Here is a 24640-nt window from a genome sequence, read left to right on the forward strand (position 1 = left end):
ACAATTAAACATAGTTAGTTGATTCGATAAATAAAAGTCATCAGATTAATGAAAGTAAAGTCACAACATCAGTTTGTAATACCTTCAAAATTAAACTAAAGTATAGTGGTTGGTGGGGCTCTACGTGGGGAAAGTGGTTCACAGAGAGACAAAAGTGAGATGAGTGAAGGCACCACACATACTTCAGGGAAGTGTCTGATGCCCTCCTAGCCACCTTGGCCCTCGGATAGAGCCCATCTCCACTCTCACCAATAACCACCATTGGATATAATGGCAAACAAGGAATAATAATGATTCGACATCCTCTCCTAATTTGTCCAGAACTCTTATTCATTTTACAGCAGGTTTGCAAGGCACAAAAATAAATACAATTACATTGTATTATAGATACATCCTTCCTTCCCTCTCTCCCAAGCCAAGTTTCCAACTGTTATCTATACACAACAACCCATGTCTATGATGGCGAAATGCCTGTTTACTGTTCTATCTGAGAAATCACTGCACATCCACTGTCCCATCAGCCCAGCCAGGCAATTCATAAACTTGATCTCCACTGTAAAAAGCATCTAGACATTATTTCCCCTTGCTTATAGCCTAGCATTGGGATTGCAACAGAGGGGATTTGTATAAATCTTGTTGTCTGCCTCTCCGATCCATCTTCTGTATCATAGGGGCACTAAACGCCCAATGACAGAGAGCTTTCCTAGAGCAGAGTTTGCTCCATGTAGGTGAGAGGAAATCCAATCCATCTAGAAATACATGTCTGGTTCAGAGACTTCTTGATACCTACCTCTTGGAGAAGCTTGAGGGCTTTCACATGTCTGCAGAGAAAGAATTGAGGCACTGTCAGGTTTACATGTGCAGATGAATGTAAAAATGCATTAATTTACAGGGTATTAAGGTGAAACAACAAGGTGAAAAGTACACAACAATGTTATAGAGTTAAAGAGTTACAATGATGCTGATAAGTAGTGTTATATGTGATACTCAGGTCACTCACAATCTCTCAGTGTCCACCAGCTCTTTGGCAATGTAGAAGGCTCTGGATCGACCGTCGGTCTGTAAAGAACAACATTATCAGTAACAAATATCTATGGAATAGCAAATATAATACAATAACAATATCTTGGTTTTGAAAACTTACCCGTCTGTCATATGTGTTATCTGCTCCTCCCTCCTCCTCCTCAGAGGTTTGTTCTTGGTCCTCCTCCTCCGCTGTCCCGCCCCCCGCCTCAACCCCTGACCCGCCAGGTGAACCAACAGCTATGGCGCACACGGTGTAGGCTTCTGTATAGGCACTGAGAGGACAGGACCAGATAAGAGCATCAGTATAGAGATGTAGGATCTTAATTTGATCACCCTGTTGCAGGTGAACTTTCCTGCTATGCAGGAAATGTAAAACATGTAATGTATTTGAGGTTAAAAAAGGCTTCTGAAGTTTGTAATTTCCACTTACAAAATTCAGACTTGATTTTCTCTTACGAAAAATGTATCATCAGTTATAATACACATAATAATCCACATTTCCTGTTGCTGCAGGATTATTTTCCTGCTGTAGCAATCTGGCTCAAATTAAGATCCTACTGTAGTTCACACATACATGTCCACAAATACACATTCAAACATCAACATATGTATGTTAACAAACACACACACACCATACCGTGACAGTTTTGTCAGTGCAGTTTTCTGAAATCTGGCAGATGATGAGGGTGAGCCAGTGAAGGAAGGAAGGAGAGGAGAGAGAGGAGAGACAATAAACCCATCAAAGATATTACTAAACCAAAGGACATTTACAGGGAGGCATTATGAAGCTGTAACTCATCTGATGGGCAGTGGAACAAATTCATAAAATCCCAAACTCTGATCATTAGCAAGATAAAAAAAATAACAAAACATAAAAACCATCCTTGAGATGAATATGAAGGTGGGAGACAGAGTGAGACAGCTTGTCTTCAGCTAGGGTCCATTTCCAAACCAACACAGAGAGGGCTGGTAACGCTTCTTTATAGGAAATGAGGAGGAACATGTCTGATCAATGGAAAGGAGGATTAATCAACCCCAGAGTGATCTCTCATAGGTCACGGTGTCAGGCCTTCTGCCATGATGAATGGCTAATACAACTCAGTCTCTCAGGGAAACAAATTAAAAACCATTTGTTCAGGAAGAGAACAATGACATTGTTCGAGACATTTTTCAAGATTCTATCTGCCCATTCCAATGTACAGTATGGCATTTCCATCATGAATGTCTTTATCTACAGACCACAACATGAAGTATTATCTTTATACAGCATTTACAGTACATTTACACTGAGTGTACAAAACATAAGGACTCCCTGCTATTTCCATGACATAGACTGACCAGCTGAATCCAGGTGAAAGCTATGATCCCTTATTGATGTTTCTTGTTAAATCCACTTCAGTGTAGATGAAGGGATCAGACAGGTTAAACAAGGATTTTTAAGCCTTGAGACAATTGAGACATGGATTGTGTATGTGTGCCATTCAGAGGGTGAATGGGCAAGACAAAATATTCAAGTGCCTTTGAAACAGGGTATGGTAGTAGGTGACAGGCACACCGGTTTGAGTGTGTCAAGAACTATAACGCTGCTGGGTTCAAAGGACATCTAGCCAAAGTGACACAAATGTGGGAAGCATTGGAGTCAACATGGCCAGCATCCCTGTAGAACGCTTTCGACACCTTTTAGCGTCCATATATTGATGAATTGAGGCTGTTCTGAGGGCCAAAGCGGGTGCAACTAAATATCAGGAAGGTGTTCCTAATGTTTTGTACACTCAGTGTATACAACGTCTATAAAGTTGTATCAATATTTCCGTTTTCTCTGCATAATTTGGCTCTTAGTGAGAGCAGTGCCACTCTCCTCCCTCCATAAACCTTTATCTGTGAGATATATGATGCAGAAGAATAGCACTCAACTGAGTTGACTTTATATGCCTCAATACTGCTGTAATAATAGCAGGTTATATGGAGGAACATCAGACATATGGAGAGCGACAACGTGAAATTATGAGAAGAGGTGAGAGGTCTTTTTAGTGTGGGGAAAGACCACCAATAAACCTAGAGTGCCTCCAGCGACACAGCCATACCCAGGCCATGGCCCAGCATCAATGGGATGGGATGCAGTTAATAGTAGTGTCCTCGACTAAATCGGAACAAAGGAACCGATTGAGTTAGTTCCCAGGTTTCAGCTTCCAAATAATTTCCAACCAAAAACGCATCTTAATCTCTGCATGTTACAACTTTGTCCCTTAACCATGGCAATAGCATCCGGTCTCTGCAGCCTCTGTGCTATAATGCTTTACTACAGCCAAAGAACAAATCTACAATGGCAAATTACAAAAGGGGATAACAAATGATACTTCCCCGCTTCCCCAGGCTCTTTGAAGATTATTTGTTTGTCCTGCTGATAGTGGAAGGGTGAGTATCCACTGGTCAGTGACCTCAAATATTCTGAAGGACTTGGTTTCTCGGATAGTAATTATTCTAGTGGCGAAATTAGTAAAGATACCTGTGAAGAAGACCGGGGTAACAAATAATTGTGCCTCAGTATGTTCAGTGCTGTGCTGCTAATGCTATCACAAGAGGTGTAACCCGATGCTTGACTGTTTCTGCATTCATCACCACAAACAAGTCAAGACCTGTATGTACTGTAAGCCCTTTAAAGTCCTCCACCCCTTCTCCGGCATTTCCCGTAAACAGGGAAGTGGACGCTCAAAGGCAGGACACTTCCTCCCCAGGGATGACCTGACAATGACCTCACAGGCCCCACACCCAGGCCTTCCTGTAGCCAACACCTAGCCTATGGGCAGGGCTCCTGACCACTGCTGACCAACCTCTAGCCAACACCTACATGCAGAGCCCCTGACCACTGTTGACCAACCTCAAGTTTCAAGTTCAAGTTTTATTTGTCGTATGTACGGGATACACATGGTATTCACCGTCCAAAGAAATGCTTACTTGCTGGTTCCTTCTCGATAAATTCAACAACAATAAGAAATAAGAAAACATAAGAATAAGAACATACAGTAAACGGCTCAGTAGAATATAATAAACATTTTAGCATACGTATAATATATGTTTTGGGGAAGGGGAAATTGGGGGGGCAAGTGTTTCAATTGTGCAGTATTTAGAAATCATAATAAGATTCTGGTAGCAGCAGTTGTGATGTGTATGTAGCATGAATGTGTATGTGTGTGTGTGTGTGTGTGTGTGTGTGTGTGTGTGTGAGTGAGTGAGTGAGTGAGTGAGTGAGTGAGTGAGTGAGTGAGTGAGTGAGTGAGTGAGTGAGTGAGTGAGTGAGTGAGTGAGTGAGTGAGTGAGTGAGTGAGTGAGTGAGTGAGTGAGTGAGTGAGTGAGTGAGTGAGTGAGTGAGTGAGCACATGTGTGGTCAGTCCAGTTCAAGTGTTCAGCAGTCCGATGGTTTGTAGATAGAAACTGTCTCTGAGCCTGTTGGTATCAGACCTCATGCTCTGATATCATCTGCCCGACGGTAAGGGAGTGAACAGCTCTTGGCTGGGGTGTGTGGTGTACTTGACGATGCTGCGGGACTTCCTCAGGCACCGTTTGGAGTAGATGTCCTGGATGGGTGAGAGCACGGTCCAGTGATGTACTGGGCTGTCTTCACCACCCGCTAGAGGCCCTTGCTGTCGTGGACGGAGCAATTCCCGTACCAGGCCGTGATGCAACTGGTCAGGAGGACGCTCTCAATGGTGCAGCAGTAGTATTTGGAGAATAATTATTCAGCCACCTTAGGAAGTAGAGATGCTGTTGCACCCTCTTGACAAGAGTAGTGGTGTTGTTGGTCCATGTCAAGTCCTCGGGGAACAGAACAGAAAACTATAAAATAACAAATTATTTGAGGAACAGAACCCGAACCGAAAATGTAAATATTATATACTGTTTCGGAACAGAACAATTCTTTTTAACGCATGGGAACTGATTAATAACGTACTTTCACGTTCCAGGCATTTTTTTCTAGTCCCACAAAAATTGCCAAAATTCGAACCTGTGTAGAACATTATTTTGCTGGTTGGAACAGTGAATGCAACGGAAAAAATGATGGTTCTGTTCAGAACGAAACGATAGGGCTGGATGCCGAGAAACGTAAAACTGCTACACTCTCTCTACTGCAGTCCTGTTGATGTGGATTGGGGCATGTTCCCTCCTCTGCTTTCTGAAATGAACCATCAACTCTTTAGTTTTGCTGACGTTGAGGGAGAGGTTGTTGTCCTGGCACCACAATGCCAGTTAACTTCCCTCCACCCTACAAGCTGACTCATTGTTGTTGATTATCAGGCCTACAACAGTGGTGTTGTCAGCAAAGTTGGTGACGGAGTTGGTGTCATGCAAAGTCACGCCCCATGTGTTAAGAATCAGTGTGAAGGAGGTGTGGATGCCAATCTTCACAGCCTGTGGACTGCCCGTCAAGAAGTCCGGGATCCAGTTGTAGAGGGTGGTGCCCAGACCCAGGGTGGTGTCCAGATAGTCTGTAGTCCTTGCCAAATGCGTCGCGAGTTGTCGAACATCAATTCAAGTTTGAGTCTGTATTGTCTTTAGCCAACACCTACAGGCAGATCCCCTGACCACTGCTCACCAACCTTCAGCTACAACTTACAGTGTAATTCTCCTGACCATGACAAACTGATTAATAGCCAAAAGCCTGCTATGGAAAGTAAAGACAGTCAATATGTGCAGTCTAAAACCATATCAATTCAAATGTGAGAGTAGAAAACAGTAAGACCCTATGTGTTTGGTACAGGCAGTGGATCTCTGACCCTTTATTTGCAAACAATTTCATTAGAAATTCCTTAAAAGCACACAACAAATGTGTAGGTATTATAATCTCTGTGTTGAGGTAACAAGTCTTGTGAGTGTTATATCTGAGTGTTGATTCTAGTGGGGTTAACATCAGTGGGATTGAAATTGACGCCATCTGCGGTGAATAAATGAAGTGTTAACCAGGTGTTACTCGACTGTGTTGAGTTCATTTCCGCTACCTCTCAGAGTGAAAAAGACATGGGAGGGGCTATAGTATCATATTTCCCAGCATGATTTGTTGCAGGTTGCTTTTTAGAAATAGCTTGTTTTAACATCTATGTTTCTGCATGCACGTTAATTGCGTAATTGATCTTATACTACACAAAGATAAATAACATTTTCCCGTTATTGAGATGGTTGTACCAGTTTAGACGGTTTAAGTAGTCTCATTTATCATTCTTCCCTACCTTGGCAGTCATTCTAACTGCAGTGATTAACCTGTTAGGGCTAGGAGGCAGTATTGACACGGCCGGATAAAAAACGTACCCGATTTAATCTGGTTACTACTCCTGCCCAGTAACTAGAATATGCATATAATTATTGGCTTTGGATAGAAAACACCCTAAAGTTTCTAAAACTGTTTGAATGGTGTCTGTGAGTATAACATAACTCATATGGCAGGCCAAAACCTGAGAAGATTCCATGCAGGAAGTGGCCTGTCTGACAAGTTGTGTTTCATCTTGGCTCTTTTTATTGAAGACTGAGGATCTTTGCAATAACGTGACACTTCCTACGGCTCCCATAGGCTCTCAGAGCCCGGGAAAAAGCTGAATGATATCGAGGCAGGCTCTGGCTGAAACACATTATCGCTTTTGGCAAGTGGCCGATCAGAGTACTATGGGCTTAGGCGCGTGCCCGAGTCGACCCCATGCTTTATTTTCTTTCGTCTGTTTACCTAAACGCAGATTCCCGGTTGGAATATTATCGCTTTTTTATGAGAAAAATTGCATAAAAATTGATTTTAAACAGCGGTTGACATGCTTCGAAGTACGGTAATGGAATATTTAGACATTTTTTGTCACGAATTGCGCCATGCTCGTCACCCTTATTTACCCTTTCAGATAGTGTCTTGAACGCACGAACAAAACGCCGCTGTTTGGATATAACTATGGATTATTTTGAACCAAACCAACATTTGTTATTGAAGTAGAAGTCCTGGGAGTGCATTCTGACGAAGACAGCAAAGGTAATAACATTTTTCTTATAGTAAATCTGACTTTGGTCAGGGCAAAAACTTGCTGGGTGTCTAAATAGCTAGCCCTGTGATGCCGGGCTATCTACTGAGAATATTGCAAAATGTGCTATCACCGAAAAGCTATTTTAAAATCGGACATATCGAGTGCATAGAGGAGTTCTGTATCTATAATTCTTAAAATAATTTATGCTTTTTGTGAACATTTATCGTGAGTAATTTAGTAAATTCACCGGCAGTGTTCGGTGGGAATGCTAGTCACATGCTAGTCACATGCTAATGTAAAAAGCTGGTTTTTATATAAATATGAACTTGATTGAACAAAACATGCATGTATTGTATAACATAATGTCTGATTATTTCTGGCTGGGTACTCTGCTGACATAATCTAATGTTTTGCTTTCGTTGTAAAGCCTTTTTGAAATCGGACAGTGTGGTTAGATTAACGAGAGTCTTGTCTTTAAAATGGTGTAAAATAGTCATATGTTTGAAAAGTTGAAGTTTTTGCATTTTTGAGGAATTTGAAAATCGCGCCACGGGATTACACTGGCTGTTGAGTAGGTGGGACGCAAGCGTCCCACCTAGCCCATAGAGGTTAAAAGTTTCAATTGTTGGATATTCTAATACTGGCTGGATTCCAATAGAAATGATACAATTTGCAAGCCTTCATAATATGGCTTGCAAACCAGGAGTTTCAGACCACTGTGTTAAGGTAAAAATAAGGCTGTCAAAGTATTTTAACAATCATGTCTCTGTCACTAGCAAACACAGTCATGGGTGGTACTGTTACTTCTAAAATTCACTCAAAAGGCACCCTTGGAAATAAATATGAAAATAATGCTTTCCACACACACACACACACACACACACACACACACACACACACACACACACACACACACACACACACACACACACACACACACACACACACACACACACACACACTTCGGAAAGTATTCAGACCCCTTGACTTTTTCCACATTTTGTTACGTTAGAGCCTTATTCTAAAATGTATGAAATTGTTCATCAATCTACACCCAATACCCCATAATGACAAAGCAAAAACAGGATTTTATAAATTATACATTTTATAGAAATGTATTACAATAAAAAATGGAAATATCACATTTACATAATTTACACATTTACGTATTCACACCCTTTACTCAGTACTTTGTTGAAGCACATTTGGCAGCGATTACAGCATCAAGTCTTCTTGGGTATGACGCTACAAGCTTGGCACACCCGTATTTGGGGAGTTTCTCCCATTCTTCTCTGCAGATCCTCTCAAGCTCTGTCAGGTTGGATGGGGAGCATTGCTGCACAGCTATTTTCAGGTTTCTCCAGAGCTGTTCGATCGGGTTCAAGTCCGGGCTCTTGCTGGGCCACTCAAGGACATTCAGAGACTTGCTCCAAAGCCACTCCTGCATTGTCTTGGCTGTGTGCTTAGGGTCGTTCTCTTGTTAGAAGGTGAACCTTCATCCCGGTCTGAGGTCCTAAGCGCTCTGGAGCAGGTTTTCATCAAGGATCACTCTGTACTTTGCTCTGTTCTTCTTTGCCTCGATCCTGACTAGTCTCCCAGTCCCTGCCACTGAAAAACATCCCCACAGCATGATGCTGCCACCACCATGTTTCACCGTAGGGATTGTGCCAGGGTTCCTCCAGATGTGATGCTTGGCATTCAGTCCAAAGAGTTCAATCTTGGTTTCATCAGACCAGAGAATATTGTTTTTCATGGTCTGAGAGTCTTAAGGTGCCTTTTGGCAAACTCCAAGCTGGCTGTCATGTGCCTTTTACTGAGGAGTGGCTTCCGTCTGGCCAGTCTATCATGGAGTGCTGCAGAGATGGTTGTCCTTCTGGAAGTTTCTCCCATCTCCACAGAGGAGCTCTGTCAGAGTGACCATCAGGTTCATGGTCACCTCTCTGACCAAGGTCCTTCTCCCCCGATTGCTCAGTTTGGCTGGGCGACCAGCTGTAGGAAGAGTCTTGGTGGTTCCAAACTTCTTCCATTTAAGAATGATGGAGGCCACTGTGTTGTTGGGGACCTTCAATGCTGCAGAAATGTTTTGGTGCCCTTCCACAGATCTGTGCCTCGACATAATCCTGTCTCTGAGTTCTACGGACAATTCCTTCGACCTCATGGCTTTGTTTTTGCTCTGACATGACCTGTCAACTGTGGGACCTTATATAGACAGGTGTGTGCCTTTCCAAATCATGTCCAATCAATTGAATTTACCACAGGTGGACTCCAATCAAGTTGTTGAAACATCTCAATGATGATCAATGGAAACAGGGTGCACCTGAGCTCAATTTTGAGTCTCATAGCAAAGGGTCTGAATACTTATGTAAATAAGGTATTCCTGTTTTTTATATTTAATATATTTGCCAAAATAAAAAAGTTATTGTTTTCGCTTTGTTATTATGGGGAATTGTGTGTAGACTGCTGAAGGGAAAAAAAGGGAAAAAGGGAAAAAAAACTTTATCCATTTTAGAATAAGGCTGTAATGTAACAAAATGTTGAAAAGTCAAGGGGCCTGAATACTTTCCAAAGGACATTAAAAAAAACCTTTAAAAACACCAGGAAATCAGCTCCAAGTAATTTTAATATAAGAAATCTGTTCCAAAGTATTCCCACGCATAATAAAGGGACTCGAGGTAAGCAAGGTTTGAAATGTTTTAGTCAAACATTATATTCGGCTTCTTGTGGTCAATTTGCAGTCTACAAATTATTTGTCATTAAGGTCCGGCCCCCCAACCATCCACTCAAGAAAAAAATCGGCCTGTGGCTGAATCTAGTTGATGATCCCTGTCCTACAGTGTTAAAACAACACCCCAAAACGAGTTACTGTAAGACCACAGGTGTTAATTCCCTAACACTATGAACAGCATCAGCTCTAAAAAAGTGTTAATTTAAGTCGGAATTTGCAACTCCCATGGTGTTAGGGACTCAACACTCTTGGGGTGTTAGTTTATCAACACTGAAAAGTGTTAGTTTAACACTATTTTGGTGGGTCATATTATACACACTAAGAAAGTGTTCAATTGAATAATGAGGGTGTTAAAATTGTAATCTAAAATGTGCAGTGCACCAATATGTCACCTTAATGCTGGGGTGTCAAACAAATTTTGCACTAGGGGCCGCATTCGGTTTTCAACGAGGTCCAGAGGGCCGCACTGATTTTTTAAATATTTCCTTGCCGTACAAATTTGCAAAAATAGTCCTCTATCCGTCATTTTTTGAATTTTCTATGCTCCCTGACTGTCTAGCTTTCATTTGGGTAATTATTAGCGAGCTGGACACAGTCAAGAAACTGTATGAATATAGGTCCATTATCATTTCTACACAGTTTCCATTTGGTTTTAGTCATTTTAAAGTATATTGAGATTTTTACTCAAACCACCTGCAGGCCGGATTGGACCTCCTTGAGGACTGGATCGTATGTTTGACACCCCTGAGTTAATGTGAACTGAACATCTTTTGGATGCTTGTGATGCAACAGCATCACCAATTCAGAGGATTCCCAGAGTCCTGTGTATCAAAACACCCTTGTGTTTAACTCCCATACACCTCCAGAATAGTAAACATGGCTACTATACTGCATTGCTGAGGGAAACACATCATAGAGCTAACGGAACACTGAGATTGCATCTCCCAATCTTCTTTCTGATTGGCTGACTGGAAGGAAGAGTCCAAAATGTTCTGAAAATGAATCATCCGGGGAGGTCTGTATAATACCTTAGGTAGCCATCCAAAGCAGAAAAACTATGATCTGCCAAAATTAATTGATATATGCATTCCTCAATGATGAACTAACTCATACTGTATGTGACTGAACATCTAAGTACAACTTCCAAGCAGTCTCCACCAGTCCAGCGGCCCCACGGTCTCCTTTATGTCATGTGCTATATGATGACTATAATGCTTAATGATGATTATAGGGATAGTGTTGAGTGTGTGTGTGTGTGTGTGTGTGTGTGTGTGTGTGTGTGTGTGTGTGTGTGTGTGTGTGTGTGTGTGTGTGTGTGTGTGTGTGTGTGTGTGTGACTGACCACTGTGTTGTCATGGCAGTAAGGGACCCTCCCTTAGAAACAGTTATAAATCCCTTATCCCTAGGGAGTAGTAAACACACACAACGGGGACAAAGTAATCAAAAAGGCTAGTGCTCTGTATAAGAGGTGGCAGGGATCACTAATATCACAACCGGGAGCATCTATCTACTTCAGTGGTTCACTCTCATACAGTACACACATAACACACCACATATTAAAAAAAGTACACGCACGCATACACACATGAATGTTACAAGTGTGTTACCAGTGCAAACTATACACCTTGAGATCTAAGGCAGATGTAAAAGTTAAGTTCAACTCAAATTTACCCATACCTTTCAGGCTCTTGCTCAGGTGACTGAGCTTTTCTCTCAAACCCAGGGAAGCTACTCATATCCACGTAACCATCAGTGTCATTGGCAGAGGACAGCACCCGACTCGTATGGTCAAAGAACTCTGCAAAGGTCCCCGGTCGTACAGGCCTCCGGGAAGGGATCTGGATGTTCTCATAGTCGGAGCTGAGGGTCTGGGCAGGGATATTCTCGTAGTCTGACATGTCAGTGTTGGGAAAGGAGATGGAGCGGGGCTTGGTCAGGGGGAGGGGGGTGTAGGGGGCGCGGGAGCGGTCCTCAAAGGACTCCACCCGGGCCACACTGCGGTTGAGGAAGGCCACGGAACCCCCTTTTCTCTTCCCATCCTTATAGAACAGGAAGGTGGAGGGGGAGTCCGGAGAGCGCTGGGGCTTACTGACCATCCGGGACTTGAGTTGCGGGGAGCTGCCTGTGCTGCGCCTGTCTAAATCAAGGACCCTGGCGGGGCCGTGGTGGCTGGACTCAGGGGAGGACCTGGAGGAGGACACATTGACGTCCACCAGCAGCTTGCTCTCCGTCTTCCTCCTGAACTTCAGCATCAGGAAGCGCTTGAAGGAGGACTTCTTCTTCTTCTGCCTGTCTGGGGAGTCCCCCTCGATGAACAGGGATGGAGAGCTCTTGGTGATGGGCTTCTTGGTGATGTATGCTAGCTCAAAGGGAGGAGGGATGTCCACCATCGAAGTAGGGGTGGACAGGCCGCTGGAGGGCAGGGGACTTTGCTGGGAGAAGCTTCCAGAAGAACCCATGACACAGGGCAGGGAGAGGCTGTCCTCCCTCCTCTCCCCCGGGGAACCCTGGCCCTCCCTGTACACACACAGGGGCAGGTCCCGTCCCTCCATGGAGAAGGAGCGGGGGTACAGGAGAAAGCGATGTTGTTTGGATGAGCTCTTGGCCCGGGTTGAGTTTAACATGGGACTGCTGCTCAGCGCGGGTCCGCTCCGGTCCAATTCCACCTCGCAGTAGTTCTGAAGGTGGAACTCGGAGCCCGCCTCCTCAGGAACCGTATCAGGCACGTAACCAGACACTTTCCCTGACAACGACCGGGACCTGGTCACAATGGACTTTCTGTCAAAAGGCAGGAAATTCTCCCCCTCTGAGTCCAGGCCTGCCTCTTCGTAGACATGCTCATCACTAAGGTTACCTTCTGTGTCGGTGGTCTCATCCAGGTAGGGAATGATGTGGCCCTCTAGGTCCTCCTCATCCCTGAACACATCAGAGTCATCTGGGGAGAGTAGCTTGCTGTCAGAGAACGATGAGGCCTGGGAGGTGTCTGTGTCCCCTGGCACTGAGATGGACACCAACCTGAAGCGGGGCTGGTTGTTACTCTGGTTCAAGAAAGCCTCCACCCTCTGGACTACAGGCATCCTTCTCTGACATGAACCTGTCATGTTCTCCCTGTCGTCATCATCGTCATCATTGTCATCTCCTATCTCGACGTAGTCCTCAGAAGAGACACACTCAATATGCCCCATGTCCTCACACAGCGAGTCATCATCACCTATGGCTGCGTACTCACTGGGCTCCGTGGTCTCTGTTGTGACCAGTGAAGATTCTTCCGGTGTGATCTCACTCTCTGCTGATCCATCACTTATGCCCTCTGCAGGGCTCTGCTCTGGATCCACAATGTCCTCAGTTGAGATGTAGTAGGGTTCGAGGCTAGGGTCAACTGCTTCCTCCTCTGTGTTGAAAAGTTGTTTCGCTTTATGTTTGCTGTGTTGGCGCTCACCCTCTTCCATACTGTACTGAATAGTCATGGGCTCTTCATCAATTATGGAATATGGTTGATACCTTTCTGCTCTCTCCTCTGAGGGACCAATGACATCATATCCTAAGTCCTCCTGTAGGACATTGGTAGGACTACCAGGGTAAGATGAGGATTCCTCTACTTCCCCCTCATCCTCCTCCTTGAAGGATGAAGGCTCTTGGGTAAAAAGGTCTTCCTCAATGTTGTCTTTGACGAGGAGATCTATGGGTTCCTCAGAGAGAGATTCTGTTACTGCATCTGCTGTGGTATCAGCTGCTTCTTCTTCTGCTTCTTCTTCCTCTATTTGGTGCTCTTCCTCCTCATTCTCCTTCTTTTCTTTCCCAGGCCAAGTTTCACAGAGGTAGCATGCTGCCTCCTCCTCCTCAATGCTGGTGATAGAGACACCATCTGTGTCGGCCAGCGCCTCGCCCGCGTAGCAGCCCTCTGCGTCAATCTCATCAGCGATGTCTGTGTCGATTATCTCCACCGAGTCCACTGAGTAAATTGTGAATCCAGCATCACTGACCCCAAGTGTGTCCAGAGAATCCACCTCCTCTGTTTGAATGCTGTCAGTTAACCTCCAGTCTTCCTCCTCCTCCTGTTCCCTCTGCTCTTCATAACCATTCTCAGGATCGTTGGCCCCTGAACTGAGAGAGTATGAGTCATACTGAGGTTCCACTGGCTCCTCCTCCTCTAGCCCCTTCCCTCCACTCAGACAGTCCTCTGGCTCGTTCTCCTGGTCCAGGTCCTCGTCTGAGGAAATTAGGTCCCCGTTGGTGTACCCCTCCTGGGCATTGTTGCAGAGCAGGGAGGAGTCGCGCTCCTCAGGGTCATGTGGTACTGTTGGTTTGGGGGCGATGGGAGGTTTGGGGCCCCTAGCTAAGGAGCAGGGCCGGGACATGAGGGGGGAAGGCAGCTTGAAGGTGAGGTGACTCACAAGTTTTGGTTTAGGAGCAAGAGGAGGCTTCTTAAAATCTGAAAACAAAACAAAAGACATCATCATGAGCTACTACTAGATATATCCAAAAGAGATAACGGATTATTCAAAACGTACAGAGGGGGAAATCATGAGGTTAGCGGTCAGCACAAAAAACAAGTGTTATGGTTAAACTCAAATATATTGATTAATAAAAAAACATTCTTCATGGAAAAATGTTTAAAAATTGTATAATATTTATTCATGATATAACGAATAGTTATGTCACATATGCAGTTATCGAAAATATATGGAAATATCTGTTCAATCCAAACTTACAACCAATTGATTGCAGCAATACCACAAAAATGGATAAGGCAAGTGAAAAAGGGAGAGGGTAAGGAACTTGTCTGCCTGCCATATAATACAGATACAAATTGGCTGAAAGGAACCGGCATAAATAGAAAAATATACCAGTTTCATCTGAGAACAAAAATGTTGACAGCTACACCATACAGGTTGCAAAGTAAATGGGAGGAGATTTTTGATGTATCAATACCATGGCACATGGTTTTGAACCGGTACAAAAAACGACACTTGACTTTTTCAATTTAAATTATTATATAAAATTCTTGCCACCAACAGAATGCTATATACAGTTGAAGTCGGAAGTTTATATACACTTAGGTTGGAGACATTAAAACTCATTTTTCAACCACTCCACAAATTTCTTGTTAACAAACTAAAGTTTTGGAAGTCGGTTAGGACATCTACTTTGTGCATGACACAAGTAATTTTTCCAACAATTGTTTACAGACAGATTATTTCACTTAGAATTCACTGTATCACAATTCCAGTGGGTCAGAAATGTACATGTACTAAGTTGACTGTGCCTTTAAACAGCTTGGAAAATTCCAGAAAATGATTTCATGGCTTTAAAAGCTTCTGATAGGCTAATTGACATCATTTGAGTCAATTGGAGGTGTACCTGTGGATGTATTTCAAGGCCTACCTTCAAACTCAGTGCCTCTTTGCTTGACATCATGGGAAAATCAAAAGAAATCAGCCAAGACCTCAGAAAGAAAATGATAGACCTCCACAAGTCCGGTTCATCCTTGGGAGCAATTTCCAAATGCCTTAAGGTACCTCGTTCATCTGTACAAACAATAGTACGCAAGTATAAACACCATGGGACCACGCAGCCGTCATACCGCTCAGGAAGGAGACGCGTTCTGTCTCCTAGAGATGAACGTACTTTGGTGCGAAAAGTGCAAATCAATCCCAGAACAACAGCAAAGGACCTTGTGAAGATGCTGGAGGAAACAGGTACAAAAGTATCTATATCCACAGTAAAACGAGTCCTATATCGACATAACCTGAAAGGCCGCTCAGCAAGGAAGAAGCCACTGTTCCAAAACCGCCATAAAAAGCCAGACTACAGTTTGCAACTGCACATGGGGACAAAGATCGTACTTTTTGGAGAAATGTCTTCTGGTCTGATGAAACAAAAATAGAACTGTTTGGCCATAATGACCGTCGTTATGTTTGGAGGAAAAAGGGGGAGGCTTGCAAGCCAAAGAACACCATCCCAACCGTGAAGCACGGGGGTGGCAGCATCATGTTGTGTGGGTGCTTTGCTGCAGGAGGGACTGGTGGACTTCACAAAATAGATGGCATCACGAGGCAGGAAAATTATGTGGATATGTTGAAGCAACACCTCAAGACATCAGTCAGGAAATTAAAGCTTGGTCACAAACGGGTATTCCAAATGGACAATGACCCCAAGCATACTTCCAAAGTTGTGGAAAATAGCTTAACAAAGTCAAGGTATTGGAGTGGCCATCACAAAACCCTGACCTCATTCCATAAAAGATTTTTGGGCAGAACTGAAAAAGTGTGTGCGAGCAAGGAGGCCTACAAACCTGACTCAGTTACATCAGCTCTGTCAGGAGGAATGGGCCAAAATTCACCCAACTTATTGTGGGGAGCTTGTGGAAGGCTACCAAAATGTTTGACCCAAGTTAAACAATTGAAAGGCAATGCTACCAAATACTAATTGAGTGTATGTAAACTTCTGACCCGCTGGGAATGTGATGAAATAAATAAAAGCTGAAATAAATCATTCTCTCTACTATTATTCTGACATTTCACATTCTTAAAAGAAAGTGGTGATCCTAACTGACCTAAGACAGGGAATTTTTACTAGGATTAAATGTTAGGAATTGTGAAAAACTGAGTTTAAATGTATTTGGCTGAGGTGTATGTAAACTTCCTGAAATGTTATCCTCTCAATGGAGGGATCAAAATATCAACAACAATCTGTGACTTGGACAGCATTTTTAAACGTTAAAAACATACATGATCCATTTGATTGTGTTTTCCACACTACCTGGAACATTTTAAGCCGTCATTAGGCTTAATATACCATTTACTAATGAAGTTATGGCCAATTCAAATTACAGAACAGTAATTTGAGAGCACATTTCTACCACATTTTTGCATAAAGTTTAAGGACAGATATACAATATATGCCATAGTTGGGTTATTTTATTGTCTTCTCCTCATCACTTAAAACATTTTAAGATATCATTGGGCTTTATGTACCAGTTATTTATGGCAATATGGCAATGTGAACCCTGTCCAATTAGAACCAATATAGCTGGTTGGCAGTCATTTTGGAAAATTGGTCCTTTAGAGTATAATAGGTTAACTTCACTAGGGTAGGGGGCAGCATTCGGAATTTTGGATGAAAAACGTGTCCAAAGTAAACTGCCTGCTACTCAGGCCCAGAAGCTAGGATATGCATATAATTTCCAAAACTGTTAAAATAATGTCTGTGAGTATAACAGAACTGATATGGCAGGCGAAAACCTGAGGAAAATCAATCCGGAAGTACTATTATTTTGAAAGGCTGTTTTTCCATTGAAAGCCTATCCACCATACAAAGACTTAGGACCCAGTTCCCAATCTCTATGGCTTCTTCTACATGTGGCCAGTCTTTAGGCATTGTTTCAGGCTTTTACTCAGAAAAATGAGGGAGATACAGCACTTTCAATGAGTGGACAGTGGAAATTTCCAGACATGAGTCCAGCGTGCGATCGGGAGCACGCCTATCTTGTTTCTCCTTTTCTATTGACGAAGCTTTTGTCCGGTTGAAATATTATTGATTATTTATGACAAAAACAACCTGAGGATTGATTTTAAACATCATTTGACATGTTTCTATGAACTTTTATTGTACTTTTTGGATTTTTCGTCTGTCTGTTGTGACCGCGCTTTGTTCCAATGGATTGCTGCACAAAATGCACCAACAAAATTGAGGTTTTTGGGCATAAAGAGGGACATTATCGAACAAAACTAACATTTATTGTGTAACATGGAGTCTTCGGAGTGCAACCATATGAAGATCATCAAAGGTAAGTGATACATTTTATTGCTATTTTTGACTTTTGTTACTCCTCTTCTTGGCTGCTAACTGTTTGTAATGATTTGTCTGCTGGGCCCTGTTCTCAGATAATCGCATGGTTTGCTTTCGCCGTAAAGCCTTTTTGAAATCTGACACAGCGGTTGGATTAACAAGAAGTTTATCTTTAAGCTGGCGTATAACATTTGTATCTTTTATGTATGTTTATTATGAGAATTTCTGTTTTGTTGAGTTTCACGCTCTGAAATTTCACCGGATGTTGTTTGAGACAGTGGATTATTGAACAAAACGCGCTAACAAAACAGAGGTTTTTGGATATAAACATGGACTTTATCGAACAAAATGAATATTTATTGAGTAAATGGGAGTCTTGTGAGTGCAAACATATGAAGATCATCAAAGGTAAGTGATTCATTTTATCACTATTTCTGACTTGTGTAACTCCTCTACTTGGCTTGTTACTGTTTGTAATGATTTGTCTGCTGGGCGCTGTTCTCAGATAATCGCATGGTATGCTTTCGCCGTAAAGCCTTTTTGAAATCTGACACCGTGGTTGGATTAAGAAGAAGTTTATCTTTAAACCCATGTATAACACTTGTATGTTTCATTAATTTTTATAATGAGTATTTCTGTTTTTGAATTTGGCACTCTGCAATTTCACTGGATGTTGGCCATGTGGGACACTAGCGTCCCACACCCCCTAGTGAGGTTAAATCTGCATTGGCACAGAAGGCTGCTGAGGGGAGGATGGCTCATAAAAATGTCTGGAACGGAGCAAATGGAATGGCATCAAACACATGGAAACTGTTGGCTGCATGTAGCCGCGGAACTAAATATCCCTATCCTTTGCACCAAATATTTAGTGTCAAATAAAATAATGTTTTTAATTTCAAATATCAAAGACACACCTTTATTGAATTGTTGCATTGTTTATTTACTGTTTGCATATATTAATTCTAAGTTGAGTGCATGCTCATAGATTTATATTTGCAACTTTATTAATAATCTGTTTTACATTTTTTACCATTTCAGCTCTTTTCTGGTGCCTTGTCTACAGCTTGGTGGCCAGGTGTGCTTGTTAGAGGGTGTGCTGCTAATTGGCACATTCTATTATCCTGACATGGAAGGGTGTGTCGGAGATACCACCTGCATCCAGCATAGAGAAAACGGATTTCCCCAGGTTAAAATATGCTAGAATTTTCTATTTAAAATTGATATACTGTATTTACAACTAATCATGTTAATGCTTAAAATCATGTTAATGCTAAAAATGTAAGGCGTAGAGGCTTAATCATTTACGTGTGTCTTTGTAGCCTACCGGCCTGAGAAATGTGGAACTGGCCATTCACTTTATATTCTATGTGCTAACCTTATGGCTTCAGTTAACCCTGAGAGTTGCGCCTTTTCTGCAATGTAGACCGCAGTTATACATTTAGCTATGTTTGAGGTGTTAGAACAGTTTTACGTTTATATTTTACAGACCTTAGAGTACTCTTTTTATGCACTATGGTTTTGATTTCTCTTACTTTGTAAACAACTTAAAGTTTGGTAAAATAAAATCCTTCATATTTTCACTCCTACACAGTTGTCTTTCGTTGCCTCCTTGTTCATCCCCTTCATATGGCGGCAGTGGTGGGATGGCCAGTAGAGGGCACTGAGTAGAGGTTAAAGGACTTTTTTCTCTTAACCAAAAACCAAGATGGCTCCAACAAAGGACAAGCCAGGGTGAAGACCACTGAATATCCAGGAGAAGACTGTTGCAGGACCATTTATAAAAGCAATAAGGCACCTCAGGGGTTGGTGGTATATGGCCATTATACCACGGCTAAGGGCTATATCCAGGTACTCCGCGTTGCGCGTAAGAACAGCCTTTAGCCATGGTATATTGGCCAAATACCACACCTCCTCTGGCCTTATTGCTTAATTGTACAACAGCTGATGAAACTAACACTGTAAAAGTGTTAGTTGTAAAAGTGTGAAAACATGTGATCAGTGTATGCAATCACTACTGTAAGTCGCTCTGGATAAGAGCGTCTGCTAAATGACTAAAATGTAAATGTAAATGTAAATTTCCTGATAGTTACTGGTTGACAATACAATCTAGCATTAGAATGTACCAGAGACCACCAAAATAGAGCTTGTTCGACAAAACAAAAATCTTAACCACCCCCCACTGGCTTCCCAGATGCAAATCTACTTTTGTAGGATAGCCAGAGGCAAAGTCATTATCTGCCAGGTGATTGTCTGCGCCTTCTTGGATGTGTGACAACACTCCGAGCCCTTACCAAAACACAAAAGACATCGCAGACAATTTATCTCACCTCGAATCTAAAACCAGTAGTAACCAACAACTTTAAGGACAGTTATCTTAAAATGAAAATACATATCTAATATTCCCGCATGCCAATAAGATTGTCGCAAAGGAGGGCTTGCTAGCTAGCTACAGGGTTTGAGTTACCTCAGCCGTTTTCTTATGATAACCTTAGCTAGACTGCGTCTAGACTTGGGAACTCATGGTCATGTCTAGATGGGATGCAGCTTTTGTCAAATTGACGTAAAAAGTTGTTGCTTTTTTGCTAACCCTAACCTTTTTTCTAACCTAATTATCCTACTATCTTAATTCTCCTAAACCTGCTACGAAAAGTCAATTTTGAAAAAAGCTGTATCCCTTTTAGACAAAGCCGTCGCTCATGGACACATCATAGGCTTCAGGAGCCAGCTGCAGATGTGATTCCACCATGGGCAACAATAACTGGCTACTAGTTTGTTTTCAGACAAATATACTGCTCAAAAAAATAAAGGGAACACTTAAACAACACATCCTAGATCTGAATGAAATAAATAAATGTATTAAATACTTTTTTTTTACATAGTTGAATGTGCTGACAACAAAATCACACAAAAATAATCAATGGAAATCCAATTTATCAGCCCATGGAGGTCTGGATTTGGAGTCACACTCAAAATTAAAATGGAAAACCACACTACAGGCTGATCCAACTTTGATGTAATGTCCTTAAAACAAGTCAAAATGAGGCTCAGTAGTGTGTGTGGCCTCCACGTGCCTGTATGACCTCCCTACAATGCCTGGGCATGCTCCTGATGAGGTGGCGGATGGTCTCCTGAGGGATCTCCTCCCAGACCTGGACTAAAGCATCCGCCAACTCCTGGACAGTCTGTGGTGCAACGTGGCGTTGGTGGATGGAGTGAGACATGATGTCCCAGATGTGCTCGATTGGATTCAGGTCTGGGGAACGGGCGGTCCATAGCATCAATGCCTTCCTCTTGCAGGAACTGCTGAAACACTCCAGCCACATGAGGTCTAGCATTGTCTTGCATTAGGAGGAACCCAGGGCCAACCGCACCAGCATATGGTCTCACAAGGGGTCTGAGGATCTCATCTCGGTACCTAATGGCAGTCAGGCTACCTCTGGCGAGCACATGGAGGGCTGTGCGGCCCCCCAAAGAAATGCCACCCCACACCATGACTGACCCACCGCCAAACCGGTCATGCTGGAGGATGTTGAAGGCAGCAGAACGTTCTCCACGGCGTCTCCGGGCTCTGTCACGTCTGTCACATGTGCTCAGTGTGAACCTGCTTTCATCTGTGAAGAGCACAGGGCGCCAGTGGCGAATTTGCCAATCTTGGTGTTCTCTGGCAAATGCCAAACGTCCTGCACGGTGTTGGGCTGTAAGCACAACCCCCACCTGTGGACGTCGGGCCCTCATACCACCCTCATGGAGTCTGTTTCTGACCGTTTGAGCAGACACATGCACATTTGTGGCCTGCTGGAGGTCATTTTGCAGGGCTCTGGCAGTGTTTCTCCTGCTCCTCCTTGCACAAAGACGGAGGTAGCGGTCCTGCTGCTGGGTTGTTGCCCTCCTACGGCCTCCTCCACGTCTCCTGATGTACTGGCCTGTCTCCTGGTAGCGCCTCAATGCTCTGGACACTACGCTGACAGACACAGCAAACCTTCTTGCCACAGCTCGCATTGATGTGCCATCCTGGATGAGCTGCACTACCTGAGCCACTTGTGTGGGTTGTAGACTCCGTCTCATGCTACCACTAGAGTGAAAGCACCGCCAGCATTCAAAAGTGACCAAAACATCAGCCAGTAAGCATAGGAACTGAGAAGTGGTCTGTGGTCCCCACCTGCAGAACCACTCCTTTATTGGGGGTGTCTTGCTAATTGCCTATAATTTCCACCTGTTGTCTATTCCATTTGCACAACAGCATGTGAAATTTATTGTCAATCAGTGTTGCTTCCTAAGTGGACAGTTTGATTTCACAGAAGTGTGATTGACTTGGAGTTACATTGTGTTGTTTAAGTGTTCCCTTTATTTTTTTGAGCAGTGTATATTCAACTCATAGCTAGTTTATCCAGTGACCACTGCATTTAGAAGGATAGCTACCGACTGAAATGTAGCTAGCTAGCTAACGTGCTGGCTCACACTGGCCGTGCAGTAGCCAACTAGCTAGCTAACAGTTAGCTTATCGTGGACACCAAATGACAACGCTAGCTAGACTTGGGAGCTCATGGGCACACGGGCTACAATAGTAAACTGGTTACACATGATAACACCATGGGAAACAATAATTGGCTAGTTTGTTTTCAGACAAATATGTTCAAGTCATAGTTAGTTTATCCACTGACCACCACATTTAGGGTACCTAAATTACTTAAATGTAGCTAGCTAGCTCACTGGCCAGGCAATAGCCATTACTCTCCAATTAATCGTGGATTTCCTATTCTTTGATACATTTGGGATAACATCAAGCAACAGACAGTTTGTGTAAATGTAAAAATAAGGATTAGTGGACTCGTCTTATGAATGATCGAACAGTGAAACTTAAATAGATTGGTGAGGCTTTCATTTATTTCCCAAGTAATTAAGCTGAAGGTAGGTTTCTCAAGTCGTTCGGTTCTTACTGTCTCAACCAATCACCCAACGTAACTTATGAATATTAATTACTTTGCCTCCGGCTATCCTACAAATGTAAATTTTGCTTCCCAGACTGCTTCCAATCATTAAAATGTTCCTTACTTAAAGGGGCAATCTGCAGTTGCTACATCCATTTTTGGTTTTCTAAATGAATGAATAAATGCCTCATGAGCTAAGTTCAACAGTCGTACCCCATCAGAACCCAAAATATACTCTTGTTTTACTCCAATGTTTGTAAACAAAATAAATGTAAACAAACATTGTATAGGCTCAAACATAGTTAAAACTATCATTTTCATCTCATGGATGGTCAGCCCTTTCATCCATAGCTCAGTCTATGAATTTGAGAGTGGTTACATTTCTCCAGCCCCATCCCTCAGCTTTTAATCGAAACAGGGGCAGAGAGGACCCTGTGTTATCATTTCAACTGCAGATTGTCCCTTTAAGGTATCTAGAATTAGTGTACCAAGTTTGATAATTTTATCATAAAATGCATGATTATTTCCCCTATCCGCTGGACTAGGGCACCTGGGAAGCGTATTGACAATGGACACTTTGCTTAGAGGGACACAAGTTAACACTAAAGGATTTCCCCAAGTCACTTTCTGCAATTCACTGGAGAGAAGCCCCTCTCATAGACTGTTTTTGCTCCTTTGGGGTTGTGCGTTTCAAGGGACAAAAAAACTAAAGACAAAATAAAACATATGATAACATAATTGGTCAAACAGGACACAGAAGGACATTACATAAGGACATTACATTTTGGCTATATGATCCAGTGGAGGCTGCTGAGGTAAGGACGGCTCATAATGGCTGGAACGAAGTAAATGGAATGGCATATTTGAAACCATTCCACCAACTCCGCCTCAGCCATTACCATGAGCCAGTCCTCCCCAATTAAGGTGCCACCAGCCTCCTGTGATATGATCTCCTCAACATAACCTGAGGAAAACAGCACCCCTGGCTGTACCTTGAAGAACCAATCAGATTCTCAACAAAGCAGCAATGTGACAAGCATCATACAGGCTTACTCCTTGTATAATGTCCCCATAATTACAACAGAACAATGCCATTGTCAACCTTGTCAAAAATCCATCATGCGCATTATCAAAAGAATATCTGGTGTCCATAAATTCATAATCACTCATGTGTTTCGATATTAGATAACTCGATTATCCTATATATTAGATATATTTTTAGACCACCAACAGTCCTTTCCCTTAACACTACACCATAGAAAGCCTAACTACTGCACTGTAGTTGTCCACAGTTTCAGATATAGACTAAAGACCTAGTGACTCTTTTCACACTTGGGATTTCAATGATTGAAATAATAAGATTGGAATTGCATTACCAATTCTATATCTAAACAACAATTTGTCCTCTATTTGGCTAGCCAACCACGCCTATAGGCTATCCCAGTCTGTGGCATTATGATCCCAGGTTTTGTCAACTTCCACAAATTGTAGGCAGCACAAGTCTGCCCCCCTCCCTTCACACAGAGTCCCTTTCCCGTTTTGTTATGGGTAGAACACATTCTTACAGTCCCTTTTTTTGTCGGGATAAAACAACTCAGACAATGCAGCGTTTTATTATGATATTTGATTAGTAGGCTACGTTTGTTCAAATCAAAGTGCTCTCATACCTGTATCCATTTTCAGGAACCATCCGCGCGAGCACCCGAACCATTTATCGTTCATTAATCCTTGTGTGAAACAGCATCCCGTAGGCTATATTCCAGACCACACGTATCCACACGTAGAAACAGAAAGGAAAGCTATTCAAAGACCAGAATGATAAAACAATAACCTCAGTTTTATGTCATTTTTATTGTGTCAAGTTACTTTCCAGCTGTAGCGGTCCTCGACTGGTGGCGCGTGTATATGTGGTGAGAGTCGCGACTGAACAGATGCAGGAGGCTGGGAGCTGAGCGCAGGAGGTGTTCCCTGGCGTTTCCTGAGGAACCCACTGGTCACAAACTGGTTGAATCAACATTGTTTCAACGTATTTGTCAACGTAACATGGAATCTACGTGGAAAATGCATTGGATTTTAATGGCAACTGTTGTTTTGAGGGTGAAATTTCATTATGGTAACCACATTTTAACATAGACAAACCTTGTATAAATTGTTGAATTTGTACCTTTAAAACAACA

General features: G+C 42.7%; 1 protein-coding gene across 1 annotated transcript in view; it reads right to left on the reverse strand.

The window, feature by feature from the left end:
* Positions 1–24377, reverse strand: part of fgd5b (FYVE, RhoGEF and PH domain containing 5b) — a 71105-nt gene extending 46728 nt beyond the window's left edge. Inside the window, exons 1-5 of the mRNA XM_082959247.1 lie at positions 24131–24377; positions 11422–14176; positions 1145–1298; positions 1001–1059; positions 791–821 (exon numbers count right to left, since the gene is read on the reverse strand). Coding sequence (XP_082815373.1) covers positions 791–821; positions 1001–1059; positions 1145–1298; positions 11422–14176; positions 24131–24185 — 3054 coding nt within the window. The 5' untranslated portion in view covers positions 24186–24377. The remainder of the gene's footprint in view (positions 1–790; positions 822–1000; positions 1060–1144; positions 1299–11421; positions 14177–24130) is intronic.
* Between the last annotated feature and the right edge of the window lie 263 nt (positions 24378–24640).

Source organism: Salmo salar, chromosome 12 (assembly GCF_965601325.2).
Source record: "Salmo salar chromosome 12, fSalSal1, whole genome shotgun sequence".
NCBI lineage: Eukaryota > Metazoa > Chordata > Actinopteri > Salmoniformes > Salmonidae > Salmo > Salmo salar.